Source organism: Mycteria americana, chromosome 7, assembly GCF_035582795.1.
Source record: "Mycteria americana isolate JAX WOST 10 ecotype Jacksonville Zoo and Gardens chromosome 7, USCA_MyAme_1.0, whole genome shotgun sequence".
In the NCBI taxonomy this organism is placed as follows: Eukaryota; Metazoa; Chordata; class Aves; order Ciconiiformes; family Ciconiidae; genus Mycteria; species Mycteria americana.
Window position 1 is genome coordinate 63,179,536 of NC_134371.1, and position 17,243 is coordinate 63,196,778.

The window sequence follows — 17,243 nt, forward strand, 5'->3', positions numbered from 1 at the left end:
CCTCAAAAGCAAATGATAAATGCATGATGCACACATGTTTTGAGAGTGAGTGAGGGTGGCTCCACAGAAAGAATGCAATTCAATTTAGTACTAATTAAAGTCTTAAACTCTTTTTCGTCAGGTTTTTAAACTGTTTACATATAAAGTGTAATTGTAAATAATAGAAAATACTGGTTTGATTTGAACAAATAAGTTGACAAACTTGACACTTGAGGTGAACTAGGAGGAAAAGTGCATTAGCTTTTCTCATCTATGTTGTGTGTGCATACTCGAAGCATTTATTAGTATTTTCTGGGTTGCTGTTTATTTTATGTAAAATTTCTCTCAACATCTACATTTTATACTTGATTTCTGATGTGAGAAAATCAATCAGCGTCTTTAGGATTTAGTGCTGTTGAGAAAGCTGGGTGGGAAGATATTTGAACAATAATGAAAGAGAGCAATGGAGAAGGTGATTGATTTCATGTTCTCTCTGAAGAGGAGGGGGTAACTTGGTATTTTGAAACCAATCAGCAATTGGGGTGAGAGCAAACCTCCTGGGCGAAATGGTATTTGTAAACATTCTTGTAATATCAAAGCAGAATACAGCTTTATCTCAAGAGAGAATTTCCCTGCAAGAAGCATTTGAGTAAAATAATAGTGAGAGTAAATAAATAAATTAAGAAAAGGAAAAGGTGTTCTTATGTGAAGTTTGAAAAAGCTGAAACTGATGAAGCAAGAAGATAAAGGGTCTGTTAAAAGGTATATTAATTCTTGATGCAGTTGTGAGAAAATGGAAAAGGTCAGTCAGGTTTGCATGAATTAAATATGGATTTGCACACAGGATGCAGTTTTGTAAGTGTTAGCTGTGCTGGCGTTTGCAAGTGTGTTAGCTTCAGTTCTGTATTAGACATTGCATTAAACTGGAATGTGAGGAAATCCCTGTGCTATGCAGCTTAGCAAAATCTCTGCATCATGTTTGGGTTCTTTTTCCAGTGTGAAGGAAGGATTCAGCTTTTTAAATGGAGAAAGTGTTATTTATTTAACATTATTGCTTGCAGTCCAGTTGAAAGATTGAATTACTAGAGATTTTTCATCTGAGTATAGTTTGAATTAAGATTAATTAAACCACAAGACCTTTACTTTTTTCTCATGTAAAGCAGTATTTAATTAGAAAAGAGTGTCACTCAAACTATCTAGAAAGTGAAAAACTTGTTTTAAATCTCATGGATGGATTAAATGTGGAGAATTCAGAGTGTAATTAAGAAATTAAATATTAAGATATCATTTTATTATCAAATACATATTTTTATCTTCAAAATTATTTTAATTTTCTACAACTTCTAGTGATACTTAGTTGCCTGTTTAGTCCCTCAGCAAAGGTGAATGTCATTTTTTAATCAGTTGCCTTGTTACAAAGTACAGTTGCCATGTCCAGTTGTTTCTTGTTATGCTAAGGGCAACTCCTGGGCTCCATAAAGATGGCTGCTGTTGAGCTAAAATCTTGTTTCTGGAGCATGACATGATAAACTAGGTGATGAAATACACTGTTGTCTGATGCAAAATCTTAATTAAGTTTCCTCCCCAAACATTACACCTGTGCACATTTGTCAATAGTGAGCATCAGCTAATGTTCCTGACACTATAATTAAGGTTTTATGCTAGACTGAGAGAGACAAATGTGTTGTGTGTAGTGTGCATGCTTATCAGCTACAGGAAGCAGAGGACAGGAGTATGACTGCTGTTAAGAGATGTCAAATAATTCAGCATTTTCCTTCTCATCAGGGTTTTCACTGGAGGGGGTATAATTTAATTTGCCTTTTTTTCTTTTAAGCAAACATATAATTTTTGGTTTTGAAACAAATTCCAGAGATAGATGACTCCCTCAGTTTTCTTTTGGATCAAAAAATCTCAGAGTCTGAGCCTCCATGAAGAGGAAGAGAGGAGAAAAGGAAAGGAAAGAAGCTATATCATTTACAAGAATATTTTGTCAAGGCATGTAACGAGGTGTATATTAGATGATAATCAGCAAAACTGAAGTGCAGATATATCACAAACATTTTTGGATGCTTTTTGGAGGCCTCCTTTGCAGAGAATTAAAATTATTTCTGGATGTCTATGATTCAGACCTTTTTTAAAAGTCTTCACATTGGAAACATTGATCCCAATTTCACCAATACATGCAGGTGAAGCAGAGAGACACTAAAGCTTTGGTGCCTGGTCATGGCAGAACCAGGATTAAATGCCACAAGTCTGAGTGCCAGTCTAGCACTGAACCGTGGAGGCAGCATTTATGATTTATGTCATAAGCAACTGTAGTTGTGTAAACAAGCCAGATATTTCCTCCCAATGTTTTTCTAATGTTTTTTTTTCCTGTGAATTTATTTTTTTAAAATAGCTAGAGATAATAGCTTTTGCAAACTATAGCTCAGCTATCCCTTATACCATTTATCTTAATTACATAAAAGGTGGCACTTCAAAGCATCTGGACGGTATAAGGCCTGAACCCTCTTTTCAAAAGCGAGTGCTAAAATCTGACAGGAGAATATGAGCACTGTTGAAAAGCTTGCTCTGTCTGATTAAACTGGTCCAAGAATCACCTATTTATGGTAGTTCTTGACAAACAGGGTAGAAATGGTAAACCTTTCTGTTTGCAGATGATGAAAGCCATGAACAAATCCAACGAGCATGTTCTAGCAGGGGGAGCGTGCTTCAATGAGAAAGCAGACTCGCATCTGGTGTGTGTTCAGAATGATGACGGGAATTACCAGACGCAGGCCATCAGCATCCATAATCAGCCGAGGAAGGGTGAGAACGGGGGTTCATGAGGAGGCCGTTCCCTCCTGGTGCTCTGCATGACTTCTTTGCCACTTGTGTTACCGTTCCAGCATGTGGCTTTGTGAATCGGTCAGAACTGCGTTTGCATTTCACTGAGTTTCTGTTAGACATTCAGAGAAAATAATTCTGACTGCTGGCGTTACTGAATGGGCAGCTTTGTGAGTTAGACATGCAACACAAGGAACAGTAACATGTTCCTCTGTCTGCCCTTTACCCCCTTGGTGTTTTATTCCCCTTGCAGAATCCATGATCTCAGATGTCAGGGGGCACACTGTGCGATCTGCGTCCTGTATACAGTCCATGTCATGCTTCTCTAGGTCAATGGTGCTGTTCTGAATTTGTCTGAGAGGTGTTCTAGCAACTTCATAGATCAAGCAGATATAAAATAAAGCACATAACAGCCTGCTTCCTTTTAAATATGGTAATACTGCTTGCACAGTACAGCTCAGGACTTGCAGTGCTCCAGAGGTCACACTGCTGTAACTGGCTTAGGCAACACCTCTACATTAATAATGAGAGCTGTCTTTGGTATTATTGGAGACTACAGGTGAGGTTGTGGTTGCCTGTGCTGAAGCAATACTATGTGAAAGGAAGAAGATTAGATTTAGTATGAGAGAAAGGTAAACAGGAATAACCAACAGCAGCATTTTAATAATGCATCTTCAAGAAACTCCTTGTGTTCACCTCAATTAGACCATCTAATTTCCAGGCTTTATTTTTGTTAGGGTAGGCTGAAAGGCTGCAGCAGCAGTGTGCTGGGAATTTAAATGTTGCAGTTTTGGGGAAAATTTCTGGCAAAGACATTTATACTATCTCCAAATAAGAACAAGCAAGACAGAGGCCAACTTTTATGTTTTGCAAGTATCCCCAGTCACTCTAGTGAGTATACTGGCATGGCATATCACTCAGGACTGATGGTCTTATCTGACTTCCGTTCATTTGACTTATGGGACAAGAAGAGGGATTTCCAGCAGGAATTTCATGATGCTTAGTGGTGATTTAAGATAATTTTGCTTTAAATCAGGTAGCTTTGAGCTGTAGCCTTGCCAGTGGGGTGGTATTACAGTGTGATCCATAAACAGCTTGCTCACAATCTTTGCCAGCTGTGTGGGAACATTTAGAAGTTAATTTGTACTTGGTTACCCTAAATTAGTAGTCCTGAAACCTAGAGGTGTGTATGGGGAGAGGGAGAGTGACGAAATATGAGTATTCATTAAGGTTGACAAAAACTGTTGTCCAGTTTAGAAAATAACTGGGTGATTTGCCCTTCCATATCCAAGTCTGTGATGTGCATTCAAGTCACCATAATTCTAAGCAGCATTTGTCCTGACTTAGATTAACAGCCTCTCTGGATGATAGAGCTGTGATACCCGATTCTTGTGTAAGGCATTGTTTTGACAAAAGCCTCACTAAATCACTCCTGTTGTTGTTGCAGTGACTGGTGCCAGCTTCTTCGTGTTCAGTGGAGCTTTAAAATCCTCTTCAGGCTACCTTGCCAAATCCAGTATAGTAGAAGGTAAGAACTGAACTGCTTGCTTAAAACACACTGCTTCCCTCTTAACACGGCTCAGCTCTGTAGTTATCAGGGCTCTGCTGTTATGCCTTGGGCATTTGAATCATGCTGCTGCTTCAGCTTTATCCTACTTTTTAGCCAAAAAAAACCCCCAACAAACAAACCCTCTTTCCTTTAATGAAGAGGAACTTGTCCAGATGCTGTAGAACAGGGACACAAGAAAATGAGGGTAAGATATGAAATACCTGGCTTGTGAGCCTGTGATCAGTTTACTGGTTTGGGTTGAATAAGGAAATTGTGAGCCTAAGAAATATGGAACATGTAATCCACTGACCAGGAGAGGAAGTCCTGCTAAACTTACTCTGTTCCCAAATAGCTCTGCATTATGCAAAGTTATGAATGTGCACTGTTTATATGCTTGTACGTGGGCAGACAAGAACACAAGTCAAGATTGTTGAGCTGGTACCTCTCTGATTTGGTTTGTTCTTCTTTTACCAGTTGTCATATCATAGAAAATAAATGCCACCTGTGTACGCTGGATTGAACGCCGTTATTGCTTGTTAGCTGAGCTACAGACCTTCGTAGTCTAATCTCACCACAGATGTGACAGTGCAGATAGTAGTGTTTTAAGTGTGCTCCTTACAGTTTGTGAGTGAGGTATGCAAGAAGCCCATGCATGCAGTCAGTTAGCACAGCTCCACTGATGAGCAGGAACTCCTTAAGCTGTGCCAACTTGAGAGCTTGCAGCTGTATTAGCGTACAGCCCGTGGGTGAGTGGTCACCCAGGGCTCAAAAGCAGCCATCTCACTGTAAGTTAGTATACGTAGATCATTATACCCTTTTCTGTGTCTAAATTGGTGGTTTAGTGCAAGACAAAGGTACAGGGGGATGCAGGCAAGGAGTCTGTGCATTGGGGAAGTGTATCATTCCTAAGGTATTTCTGCAGTAATTTAGACTGAGCCAATGCAAATTCTGCATCTTTTGCCACTGTCAGGCAAGTATTGACTTCCCAAAAAATCTGTCACTGCTGGAGTGCTGCTGCCAGTGCCAACAGAGGTGATAGCTAAACGGAGGTGGGGGGTCACACGGGGTTTCTGAGGGTTGCCGAGAGCTGGTGTCAAGTTTTGAGGCAAACTAATGTGGCCATTGCCATAGCTGACTACCTGGCAGCTGGACTTCACATTATCCTTGTGTTTTCCTTAGTCAACGCTCATCAGTGCTATGTTTTAGGAATCTGAGAGTTCAGAAGTGGTCTGATGTAGCATTGCTGCCTATGACTCTTAAAATAGATGCTTAACCTTTCTGTTGCAAAAAGAGGAAGGATGTTTTATTTCTTTTTTTTTATATAGGCTCTGTTCAGTGTGGCTTATCTTGGCTTATGAGGATTTCTTGGTTCCCTAGATGGAGTAATGGTCCAGATAACTGCTGAGAGCATGGACTCTTTGAGGCAAGCCTTGAGAGAGATGAAAGACTTCACCATCACTTGTGGCAAAGTAGATGCTGAAGATCCTCAGGAACACGTTCATATTCAGTGGGTAGAAGATGATAAAAACTTTAGTAAGGGGTAAGTAGAGGAGCAACCGCTTGACATTGAATGGTGACTATTTGACTGTATTTGTTAAAAATTTTAATTGATCTTATAAGGTGCATGAGTCTTCAAATCAATAGGAATTACAAGTCTGTGCCTCTATTTTGAGTGATAAGATGCAATTAAATGTAATGAAAATGGAATTGAGATACCAGAGCTTTGGGGCATCAATTTAGAAAGTTGTCAATGCTATGGACTTTTTGCCATTGCTAATATCCAGTTATTGGAAACCACTAATCTGTCTCCAACACTCAGTGCTGAACCCTGCACATTGTGGTCACTTTGCTCTCTTGGTGCTTAGTTTGCATTCAGTAGTGCTGGAAATAAAATTGCTGAACATCAACAGTATATTTGGACTCAATAGTTAAGCCAAACGAAAGGTGTATATGGCAGCCTAAGTATTTACGGCAGTTTTAAGTGCTGTTGTGATGGATACAATGTTTAAGGACTCAGCATCTAGAAAGAAGGCTATTTCTGTAGTTTCAGGCTCTCTGGGCCAGTCTTAGGTTCTCTAATTAAATTCTGGGCTGTGTAAGTAGTGTTTCAGGTATTGCTGGCCTACACTGAGGTTACAAATGAATAAAAATCAAAGTCTGTACAAAACGCCTCATTGCTGTGTTAGCACCTTATGAAATCTCAGCTCTGGTGCAAAGCTTTGTTGAAAACCTTCAGGAAGGTCCTTCCTGCACCTGGTTTGTGCATATGGACCAGGGCGGTGTCGGGGGTAAGAGCTGCAGGGGACAGCAGGGAGCATGCTGCCTCTCAGCTCTTCCCTCCTGCTCAGCCCCCACAGGAGCCCATTCCAGAAAGGCTGCTCACTGTGAAGCTCCAGGCCTAGCACCATCATCACAATTCATTCAAGATCACCAGTTTTGGCATCCTGAGAGAAGCCTTTGGGTTCCCTTCTGAGGCTAATTTTGGTCTATGCCCCATTAAGCTGATATGGCAAGTTGCTGTGTAGTAGCAGTTCAAATTGCAGAGCACTCAGTTATGAAAAAACCTGCGAGGCAGTTGGAGGATTCGGGTGTAGCAGAGGAGCTGCCCTTTGACCCCCATGTAGTTCTCTTTTGCACTGCTCCCTGTTCAGCTCATGCCTTCTTCTAAGTTGCAACTTACCCTTTTCCCTTTTACAGTGTTGTAAGCCCTATTGATGGCAAATCAATGGAGTCTATAACAAGCGTGAAGATATTTCATGGCTCAGAGTACAAGGCAAACGGAAAGGTCATTCGGTGGACAGAGGTAAGTCAGTTACACTGAGCTGCATGTAAACCAACACTTGGCATTTTGGGATTACAACTACGGTGTAGTCGTCTTTCAACCTGCTCTCCCCACTCACCAAAATTAAAGCAGCAAATTCTTCAGAACAAACCTGTATTACCTTTCCTACCTGCAAGGAAAGATTCAGTACGGCATCGTGCAGAATAAAATACCCTATCACTGATGCGCAGCTCAGGCTTCTATCACAGCCACCCTCTACATCCTACTCTGTATTAGCCACCTCTTCTTGTGTACGGTTGTTGAACACAGGGGCAATCAGAAAAATACTTGCTTACTGTGTTACCCAAGGTACCTGTTGGCTTCACCTCCGTTTGTGTTAAAAACTACCTTTTTAAATGGAGACAAATCTTAATAATTACTTTTTAAAAAATGTTATTTCGAGCCACCTTCTCTAAAACGTTGCAAGTTAAAATGAAAGTGCTGTGGCATAAATCACTTGCAGAAACTGCTTGCATAGCTGATGTTAGCTGTGACTATGCCAGCACACAAACTCTAGCTTTAGAAGATTTCTTCAAGTGTTTCACTTAACCTGCCCTGGAGGAACCAAGTTAATCGGTCTGCAGCTTGCCACCTTAGTATCCTTTTTTTCCCAGATCAGTTGGGCTCAACAGAGACAAGTTCAGTGACAACAACAGTACAAATCTTCAGGCTGCGATGGCTTCTACTAAAAATGTGAATTTTCTGAAATTAACATCTGTTTAAAAGCAGGTTTTTATTAAAGACTATGTGCAATACATAGTGAATTTCCATAACGAGGCTTTCGACCAGAACGGAAAGGTTTTTGAGAACACGACTATTTAAATCTTTCTTTTGAAGTTTGTTTTTTTTTTTTTTTTTTTTCTCCCCTAAAGGTGGCTTGTCTTCAGGTCTTTTGCTGGTCTTCCCTGAGCAGCTGCTCTTTAAGTCTTCATTTGTAAAAAGTTTAAATAGCATCTCAGTAACCTTACTTTCTAGAAAAGCCAAGTGTTATGTCTTGTGTTACCTCTTTCCTTCAGGTGTTTTTCCTGGAAAACGATGAGCAACATAATGGTCTGAGTGACCCAGCTGACCACAGCAGATTGACTGAAAATGTGGCAAAGGCTTTCTGTTTAGCTCTCTGTCCTCATCTTAAATTGTTGAAAGAAGATGGAATGACTAAGCTAGGTCTGCGTGTTACACTTGACTCAGATCAAGTAAGTCTCGAATAGTTGAGCATTTAATAATAATTGGGGGGTTGTTGCCTTGCTCATTCCCCAAAAAGGAAATACACCACTTCAACCATTCTCTTGGTTAAAGAGGTACCACTATCAGATGCTAATCTAGGGGTGCTGACTGTTGTTTGGTGTTTTGGGCCATCTGTTAAAAATTGGAAAGCTAGTGCCTCACCTGAATTACCACCAGGCTTGACTCCCATGCACCACTAGCAGCACCTGGTCTGTAGTCAGAGGCCTGTGAACAGCCCTGCCACGTGCTCAGAGGGGACTCTAAATTGGCCTTTTCACCAGGAGTTAAAGACAGGAGTGTATTAAATGTATTCTTGGGTGAGCATACAACACTGTTCACAAGCACGGCCATTCTTAAAAGATCATGCTGCATATGAGGCAGAGAAACAGATGGAAGGTCCCCTTGAGAGTGCTCTACAGCAGAAGCTACAAGCAGAGATAAGGGTCTCCTGGCAAGACAGCTGGCCTTGCCTTGGAGTGGACGTGTTCTTAGTATCAACCAGCTTTTAAATACCGCGTGACTTAATCTGGTAATGCAGGCTGCAGTTCCTGCTGATCTGAATTATCTGCTTTGAGAAAGCAGTAGAGAAAAAGATGCTACTTTTGTCTAGGCAGCCACTGGGAACATAGAGGAGAACAAAAACAAGTGGAAAAGCCGCTTTAGTGCCTGCTACATCCCCGTCGAGTGCTCAACTTCCCCAGGCAGAGACCACAGCACCTCACACAGCTCATCCTCCTGCACAGCACTTCCCTTTTACTGCCCACTGAACTGCAGCCTTGTGTCCTATTCTCTGTAAAACCTGCTCTTACTTTGTATTTTTTAGGTTGGTTATCAAGCTGGGAGTAATGGACAGCCACTGCCCGCTCAATACATGAATGACCTGGACAGTGCCTTAGTTCCAGTGATTCATGGAGGGGCATGTCAGTTGAGTGAGGGGCCAGTCATAATGGAGCTCATCTTTTATATTCTGGAAAACATCTCATAAGAGGACTTCATTTTCTGTTCAGACCTGTTCCAGCAGCAGTTGTATCTGAATCATTTGCACTTTAAAACTGGAAAATTAAGCTTTTGTTAACACTATTGGGGGAGGGGGGGAGGAGGGAGGGACAGTTGTTCCATAATTCTAAATCTTCTATGCATTGTCAACAAACAGAGGATCAGGGCAGCTTCTATACTACAACATGGCTATGCTATCCTTGCAGCTAATACACTTCTGTTACTGTTTAGAAAAATGCTCATGTTTAAAGACTTACCGTCATGTACTCTAAATGCTCAAACGGGTGCAAAGATCACTGGGGCATAAATAAAAAGTGAAACTCCAATCTTGTACTGTTTGTAGATGGACACATAAGAAACAACAATCAAGACCTCCATTCTGACCTCATCACAATGCCGTTTGTGGTTATTCTGTAGACATTAAAAAGTAACGTTTACATTATTTTGACCAGATTATTGGTTGAAATACGTTTGGAGCAGCCCTTGAGAGATATGGAAAGATTACCTAGCCATAACTACATTTGTATATGCGTCCAAATGAGCAGAAGGGCAGGCATCTCTCTGAAAGCGGTATTACGTAAACTGCAGTTTTGTGTGTGTAATAGGCTAGTTTACTTTTTTCCTCTCTTTACTATTAAACCCCCTCACCTTGGCAGATTTCTATAATCTCCTAGAACAACTCTGCTATTCTGTACTTTGTTTACAAATCTGTATGAAGCAGAGGAAATATTAGCCCTAAAGTGCAGTTATATCTCATTCCTCTTCCCCAGTAGGTCCTGCTTTTTAAAGAACAGTAACACCCAGGGCAGCTTTAAGTCTCCTCCTTGCTGTATGCTGTAGTGTAACGCTAGTGTCATGTAATACAAGACAGCTTGCACTTCATATTAGCAGCACCATGTAAAAGCTTACCTGTGATAAAAGTATAGAGTGGCTGTTTTTGCATGTTCTGCTGAAAAAGGCTTTCTGGTCAGCTCTGAACACTTGCACTTGGCCCAGTGCTCTTGGTCTCACCCGAGAGGGCTTTAGTGAGGAAAGCAGCTGCTTGTGTCTGCCATGACACTGTGAAGCTGGAATTGAGAACTGGCCAGAGGAAATGTGGTTCCACATTCTTACTGTCTCCATGGAAAGCTGCTAACCAGGAGAAAGAGCTGAAAGCAGGAGAAGGGGTTTGGTTTGTTTAGCCATAGCCACGCAAAGCAGCTGTTTTGAGTCCCTCCCAGAAGGGGGGCGAAGGTTTCTCCTCCTGTCTATACAGAAAATTAATTTGGGAAGAGAGGGGCTAATGTCTGGCGAACACGGTATCTCAGACATTGCATCGTCCCTGCTCGCAGTCAGTTCTGGTGGATGCAGCGGGGATTAGTTTGGTTTTCCTGTACGTGCGTAACACAAGCGTCCTTTCAAATATAAAGGGAAGTGCAAGGCTACTGTGAGACTGATGCTATATTTTTTAAACAAATATACAGCATTAGTTGGGCAAAGGAAAAGGTAACTGTACATGTAGCAATGTATTTTATGTAAAGACAGCACAGTATATGTACAGAGTGCATTTGTGAATAAACGGCTACTGCTTTTTAAAGAAAAGCAAAGTCTGACACATCCAATATTGCAAATTACAGCTGTCACCACTCAACACTTGGAGAAGGCAGGCCAGAGAACTGGGGTCCAACTCCAGGAACAAAAGCTGGCCAGCAAGAGGTAGCGCACTACTACACTTAAAAGGGTAAGTGTTACATCAAAGTGAAACCTTACCTCTGGCATTGCGGAAAAGGTGGCTGGCTTAATGCGGCTTACTTGATGTTTCATGATGGACAAACCTTAAGCTATTACACAATCACTAGCCTTCCTATGTATTCGTGCGGCAGAGCAGGACTAAGGGTACTTTCAGACTCCCCTCTGCACGCTGTTTTTGCACACTTTGGGACACAGCGCAGCACTACATGGTGTAGGCAGGATTCAGTATCTGGAAGAGCATTCCATCATTATTTGAGCGTAATAATGTTCCTTCTAGAGCCTGCGCTCCAGCTTTGCCACAGCAGCGGCTTTCCAGTTACTTTAGTTGCATTGTTATGCTTAATAATGCGGTAAAAGAGGTGAAAAATCTTTATCTTTTCTTCCTTTGCCCCAGAAGTCTTTTAGGTTTGGATTATGTTTGTGCAAAACACAATCAACTGGTGACTGACATGTTTGCTTCAACCATAGCCTTTTAAATGACCTTAATTACCATGTTGTTAAGAAATGAGTACTCGTTTTAGAAAAAAATTGTACTTTTAAAATTCAGTTAGTTAACACTGCAAAAAACTGCATATTATATTTTTATTTTCAACATGTAGTTTTGTATATTAAATTTATTGAAATTAAAAACTAAACACTGTATTGTCTTCATCTGCTCAGGAAGACAGAGGCAGCGCTGCCTTACTTGTCTGGACTCTTTTCTGTCTACAAACTTGCCCTACCTAAACAGCTGGTGCAGGGGCGCTCCGACTCCCCAGTGCAGGCACATCCTCTCCTTTGAGATCCGTCATTTCTCTTAGCTCACAGAGATTTAAAAACACAAACATATTTGGTACCATTTTTTGTATGCTGCTGATCAAAAGCATTCCTGAAAATAGTCATTGTCCAGTTTTCTACGTGACAAAGAGTGGCTATTTTCCCCATCACCTGGAAGAACTGTAAAAGCCTATTTTTGTAAAAATACAAGGAATATTTGGGAAGCAGCAGAGTCTAGTGTACTTTTTTCCCCTCCTTTTTTAAATTAAAAAAAAAAACAAAACAAAACCAAGCCAAAAAAACAACAAGAAACAGAAAAAGGATGAAGGCACAGTACCCGGGCTGCACTGAACAAGCAGTGCAGCAAGCCTGGCAGACAACCGGTAGCCAGAGTAAGAATGTAGATCTGTAAACACCTGCTGCTAAGAAGTCTTGCATTCTTTTCTTCAGAAAGGCAACATCCCATTGAACTTCATGTTGCAATGGCATGCATAGAGGAGGGACACACTGCCCCTAGAGACTGCCGCCGGAGTTCTCTCTCCTCTATTTTAGGAAACAAACAAAAAAAACCAAACCCCAAGCAGGCCTTGATAAGAGAGAACAGAAAAAGCAGTAGCAGACCATTCACTGTATCACGCTGGCTGCTCGTACACTTGAAAAAAAATGAATTCTAGTAAAGGTCTTACCTGTGACTTGGCTGAAAAGTTTTTGCGCTGCCTCAGGGAATTTTTAAGGGGCTAAACTTTATACACACCACTATGCATAGTTAATGTAACATTCATCCTGGTGCTACATTAGTAGTCCCACATTAAGGCAATTCTGTCTATTTTGTGTAGACTAGTAACAATCCCCTGCAGCAGCAAATTTCCAGAGCCTTTCATTTGCCTTAAAGTTATTAATAAGCGTTATGGCTGTTACCAAAGTAGACATTAGGTTCAGTAGTGCATTCATTTAACATCTTTGGTGCTTGCAGCTAGCAGCATCTTTCTACATACGTTCATCCCACATCTTTTAACATTCCAATGGATCTGGGGAAAAAAAAAAGGCAAACAAAAACCAACAAAATTACTCGATGCAGTACTTAACAGATGTTTATAGTTCAAGGTCACATTATATGTAAAATACCGACATGAATTTTCTGGATGGTCAACTAGAAAAATCAATGGAGCAAAATGATTAAGCTCTAGTGATTGAAAATGCTTAGGTGTCCAGTCACAGCACATGGCCAAGTTGTTACTTCAGATACGGCCATCAAACGTGTCCCTCACAGCGAACCTCACGGGCAGCTTACTGAGCTTACTCCAGGGCTGCGAGGAAGAAATCACTAGACAAACAGTCCCTTTGGTGCTACAAATTCAGACTCACGTATTGAAACAAGACCTCTCAATTTGTAAAATCTAACACGATTTGGAAGCAAAGGTGTGGGAAACAGGTGATGCTGCTGTGAACCTGAACTGCCATTTATAAAAGCAAAGCAAAACAATATGCTAAGGAAGACGGAGCACAGAGCCTTCAGGAGCTTAAGTGAAGGAAGAAGTATCGCTTACTAGAAACTGTATTTATACATCATCTGTTTTCCATGAGAAAAAGTGAGGTTTGTTCCATGCTCGTACAGCAAGGTCATGGTCCAAGAGGAGGCCTCTACATGCTATCACAGTACAATGAATACCTGCTCAGAAGGGATCAATGCGGTCATACCCCTGCCGATAACGCCCTACGACTGCAGGCAATTTGCACGCGCACCGAAGGGAGAACTGACTGTCCCTAGCGAGTCAGTGTCCCCTCTGTGGTTTTATGAACATAAGCTGTGGGAGAAGTGAGGACCTAAGCTTCAGGATATCAGTGATTGTGTCCAACTAATCTGAATTTCTTTCAAACATCAGACACATACATAAAAGTAGGCTGAATTAGAGATTCCACAGGCAGATGGACTTCTGGTACTCATCTTTGAGTAACTTTATGTAGAAAAATAACTTAAAAAAAAAAGACACCAGAATTTTTGGTATTTATTTGCTTTTGGTTTTTTTAAGAAGGGATAATTTGTGATACCTAAAAAGCAGAGTATGAGACAGAAAGACAAGCTCCAAAACCAAGCAGTTTCCACAGAGGCTGCCAAGAAGAGGAAGCCTACCTCTTTTTCATCCTTCTAATACGCAGCCACTTTGGCAGCACACAGCTCCTCTTCTGCACTTGATATGAGCACAGTGGGCACCAGGCACAGTCCTTGAGGTAGCCTGTATTCAACTGCACAGTTTCTCCCTGCCCAGAAGTCTCAAGTATCCAGAAGAAAGCCTATCTCCAATAGTTTCCCTTTCAGATGAAGTCAAGCAGACTTTCATGGGACAAACGAATGCCCCTCTCTAAGCTTCTGGTAGGGGAAGAATGGTCCTTGCTAACTCTGAAAGGTTTTTTGCTAACAATAAGGACGGACAGAAAGCACCCTCCCTCCTAGAAAGGGCTCGCCAATCTTATTTTCTAAATTTTTACTCTAAGTAAAGGTGATGCTAGAAGCTCTCCCTGTATTTCAAGTGATTGTGAAATAGTATCTTTGATAGACAAACTAATCAGAGATTCTGTAACCTCATTTCTGAAATTATGTCAGCTCACCACTACAAATATAAAGATGAATGGTATCAAAGTCAGAGCTACGTAATTAGGTCAATGTCAACAAAAGACATTATTCAAGCAGAGTTTATCTGTAGCCCTGTCAAGTTCTTGCCAGACCATCTTTAGACACAGAATTCATACCTCGGATAGAACTAATGTTCAAGGACGAGCCAATTTTCTGTAATTGTTTGAAGATCTTGACCACTGAGGGGCTCCCTGAGTCTCACTTTTACCTCCAGTTTCCCTCCAGTGGGCTTTCTGCCATCAAAAATCTGAAAGAACCACAAAAAGGAGAGCAGTTAGCACATATACGAATGATAATGTCCAACTACAGTGCCTCAGGCAACCATTAATCCCCATGACTAAAAGATGACAGAGATCACCTGCAGGCAACTGCAATGCTGGGAGGTGTCGCAGCCGCGTGCTTCCCCGGATTCATAATTCAGCAGAGCCGGTTCTCCAGGCAACCCGTGCAAGGTGGCTGCACCAATGGCTGCACTACCGCTGCCTGCCGCGCACCAAGCCCCCGAAGTACAAATGGACTCCACGGGCAGCTCAGAGGATGCTAAGGGCAGCAGTGTCCTGAGCATGTCTGTGATGCAGCCCAAGGGATTATTTTTTTCAAGGTTCCACTTAGTGATCTCCTACTGTATCTTAAGGCAGCTCTCTATCCACTCTGTCAGTCTTCATTGAACCCTTTGATCTGTTAGCTACCAACACCAATATTTTTGGGAATCATCTGAATTCCTGGTCCTGGCAAAGAAAACTATCTTGACACAGAAAATTTGCAGAAAAGAGTCCCCAAGAAGTTCCCAGTACCAGAATAGTCACAGCTAAGACAAGCTTCAAGAGATGATAAAATCAAGAACAGCCCACTGTTTATCAAACTCATCTAATACAAAACTGTGAGCTGTATACAGACACATTTATGCAATGTGAATATTCATTTTCCCTTTGTGTTCAAATACTACTTACTAGAAGAACACACCTCACCCAGAAAACATACCTCGATGATCTCTCTAACTTCACATTCTGATTCCAGCTTTTCCAGTTTCAAGTGCGCTGTCCCCACCTGCTTGTCACTTCTGAAAAAGGACCTGTTTCAAATAAATCTTCCTTAATTGAACGGGTAAGGTTTTTCAGAACATTAAAGAGAAAGCAAGCTAAGAGGTCATCACTATTTGCACCACCACCGAGGGCTAGTCAAGACATGCTACTAGAACCCTACAAACCAGGCTGCAAGGGGCAAACCCTTAGTGAACTAGACTACAAGGACAAGATACGGAAGTACTCATTTTTTAATTATTCTTTTGCAATCAAATTAAAGATGAGGACAGTAGTGAAGAAAAACAACCAACTAAACTAGCACTTGGAACGGCAGCAGCTTTCGTCCCTGCACAGGGCAACAGGGAAGAATGGCCTCACAGCCAGGACAAACAGCAATCTTCTGCAACAGGCTGTTTAATAGAACAGGCTGAAAAACTTCCCAAGGAAGTTGCATCTCTCATCAAAACAAACATTTCACAGGCACACGCTGGTTTTGGCAAACTGCTTATTAGGAAAAAGTCGCATGAACCATTCTGTTTCATTTTGATAAATCAAAACACTCAATTTCAACAAGTAAGAACATTTCATTTCAGCTATTGTTTTGATTCACCTTCATACTGGTAGTTTTAACAGTCAAGAACTATCATGTTAGAATTTCTAGTCTGCTGAAATTAAACACAGAGTATTTTTATCCTGCAAGGAAAACAATCAACTTTTCTCTGCTACAGTCACTTCTGTTTAACAGGTTTATCAGCAAGAGATCCATCTTTACCTTAACAGAGACGGGTGGTACAATCCTTATCCAGACAAACTCCTCCAAAAGGCAACAGCTAAGACTAAAACATGCTAATTCCACAGAAGTGTTCAGCTCAGCATGCTGGATTTCTTTGCCTGCATCCAAGCACTTCCCTGAATCAGTCTCCAAAAGGTTTGATAAACAACTAAAATCTAGAGATTCTGGAGGTAGGAAAGCCAACCAGCCATGCCTGTCATGTTTTAGACAAGAAATCTGCCAAGAATTCAGAAACTTCCTTTTTTATGCCATACTATTTAGGAAAAAAATGAGCAAACCAACCAACCAACCAAAACAAACCAACCCCAAAATATGCACCCTTCTTCCTATTATCATTAAGAGATATTAAGATATTACCAAGTAAGACTTAGCATACACAATGAAAACTCTGAAGATTATTACATGGAGCCTCATGACCATGTCATCTGTGGCAACAGCAACCAGTATATTAATACACAGACCTGATGCTGCCGTCAGTGCCTACAATTTCCAAGTGAACATCTGTGAACCCGATGGTCTAAAATCTCTGACTGGAAAAGGAGTAAGGTTGTTTCCTCACATCCACTGCCTCAATGACTGCTTCATTCATATATTCTCCAAATAGCTCATAATCAACCACAGTATAAGAAACCTGTCATCCAGACTTTAACCTCACTTTCTGGCTTGCGGGTTCAGAAACAGTGTCAGGAACGCTACGGCTCACGTGACACCTAAGTCTCTATAGATGAGGATGACAATGGTCTGGTACCGTTAGCCCAGGCTGCAGCGAGCTCACAGTAGGGACCTCAGACACTTCTAGATGAGATAAAGAGTGCAAGACCACTACTACTCTGAATGCACTGGAACTGAATGCACTGGAACTGAATGCACTGGAACTGAATGCACTGGAACTGAATGCACTGAATCACTGTTAG

General features: G+C 41.3%; 2 protein-coding genes across 8 annotated transcripts in view; one reads left to right on the forward strand and one right to left on the reverse strand.

The window, feature by feature from the left end:
- ZFYVE9 (zinc finger FYVE-type containing 9) overlaps positions 1–11,687 on the forward strand; it is a 63,827-nt gene extending 52,140 nt beyond the window's left edge. For all 4 annotated transcript variants that reach the window (XM_075508768.1, XM_075508767.1, XM_075508769.1 and 1 more), the window contains 6 exons: positions 2,637–2,787; positions 4,253–4,333; positions 5,732–5,894; positions 7,052–7,157; positions 8,192–8,368; positions 9,223–11,687. In XM_075508768.1, the coding sequence (XP_075364883.1) occupies positions 2,637–2,787; positions 4,253–4,333; positions 5,732–5,894; positions 7,052–7,157; positions 8,192–8,368; positions 9,223–9,384 (840 nt within the window). In that variant the 3' untranslated portion in view covers positions 9,385–11,687. The remainder of the gene's footprint in view (positions 1–2,636; positions 2,788–4,252; positions 4,334–5,731; positions 5,895–7,051; positions 7,158–8,191; positions 8,369–9,222) is intronic.
- A 7-nt stretch (positions 11,688–11,694) lies between these two features.
- The window catches only part of CC2D1B (coiled-coil and C2 domain containing 1B), a 35,889-nt gene continuing 30,340 nt past the window's right edge, over positions 11,695–17,243 (reverse strand). For 3 of the 4 annotated variants that reach the window (XM_075508771.1, XM_075508773.1, XM_075508772.1), the window contains exons 23-25: positions 15,496–15,586; positions 14,631–14,761; positions 11,695–12,910 (exon numbers count right to left, since the gene is read on the reverse strand). In XM_075508771.1, coding sequence (XP_075364886.1) covers positions 14,642–14,761; positions 15,496–15,586 — 211 coding nt within the window. In that variant the 3' untranslated portion in view covers positions 11,695–12,910; positions 14,631–14,641. Of the gene's footprint in view, positions 12,911–14,630; positions 14,762–15,495; positions 15,587–17,243 lie in introns of those variants that run through there. The other variant, XM_075508774.1, reaches the window with a different exon arrangement.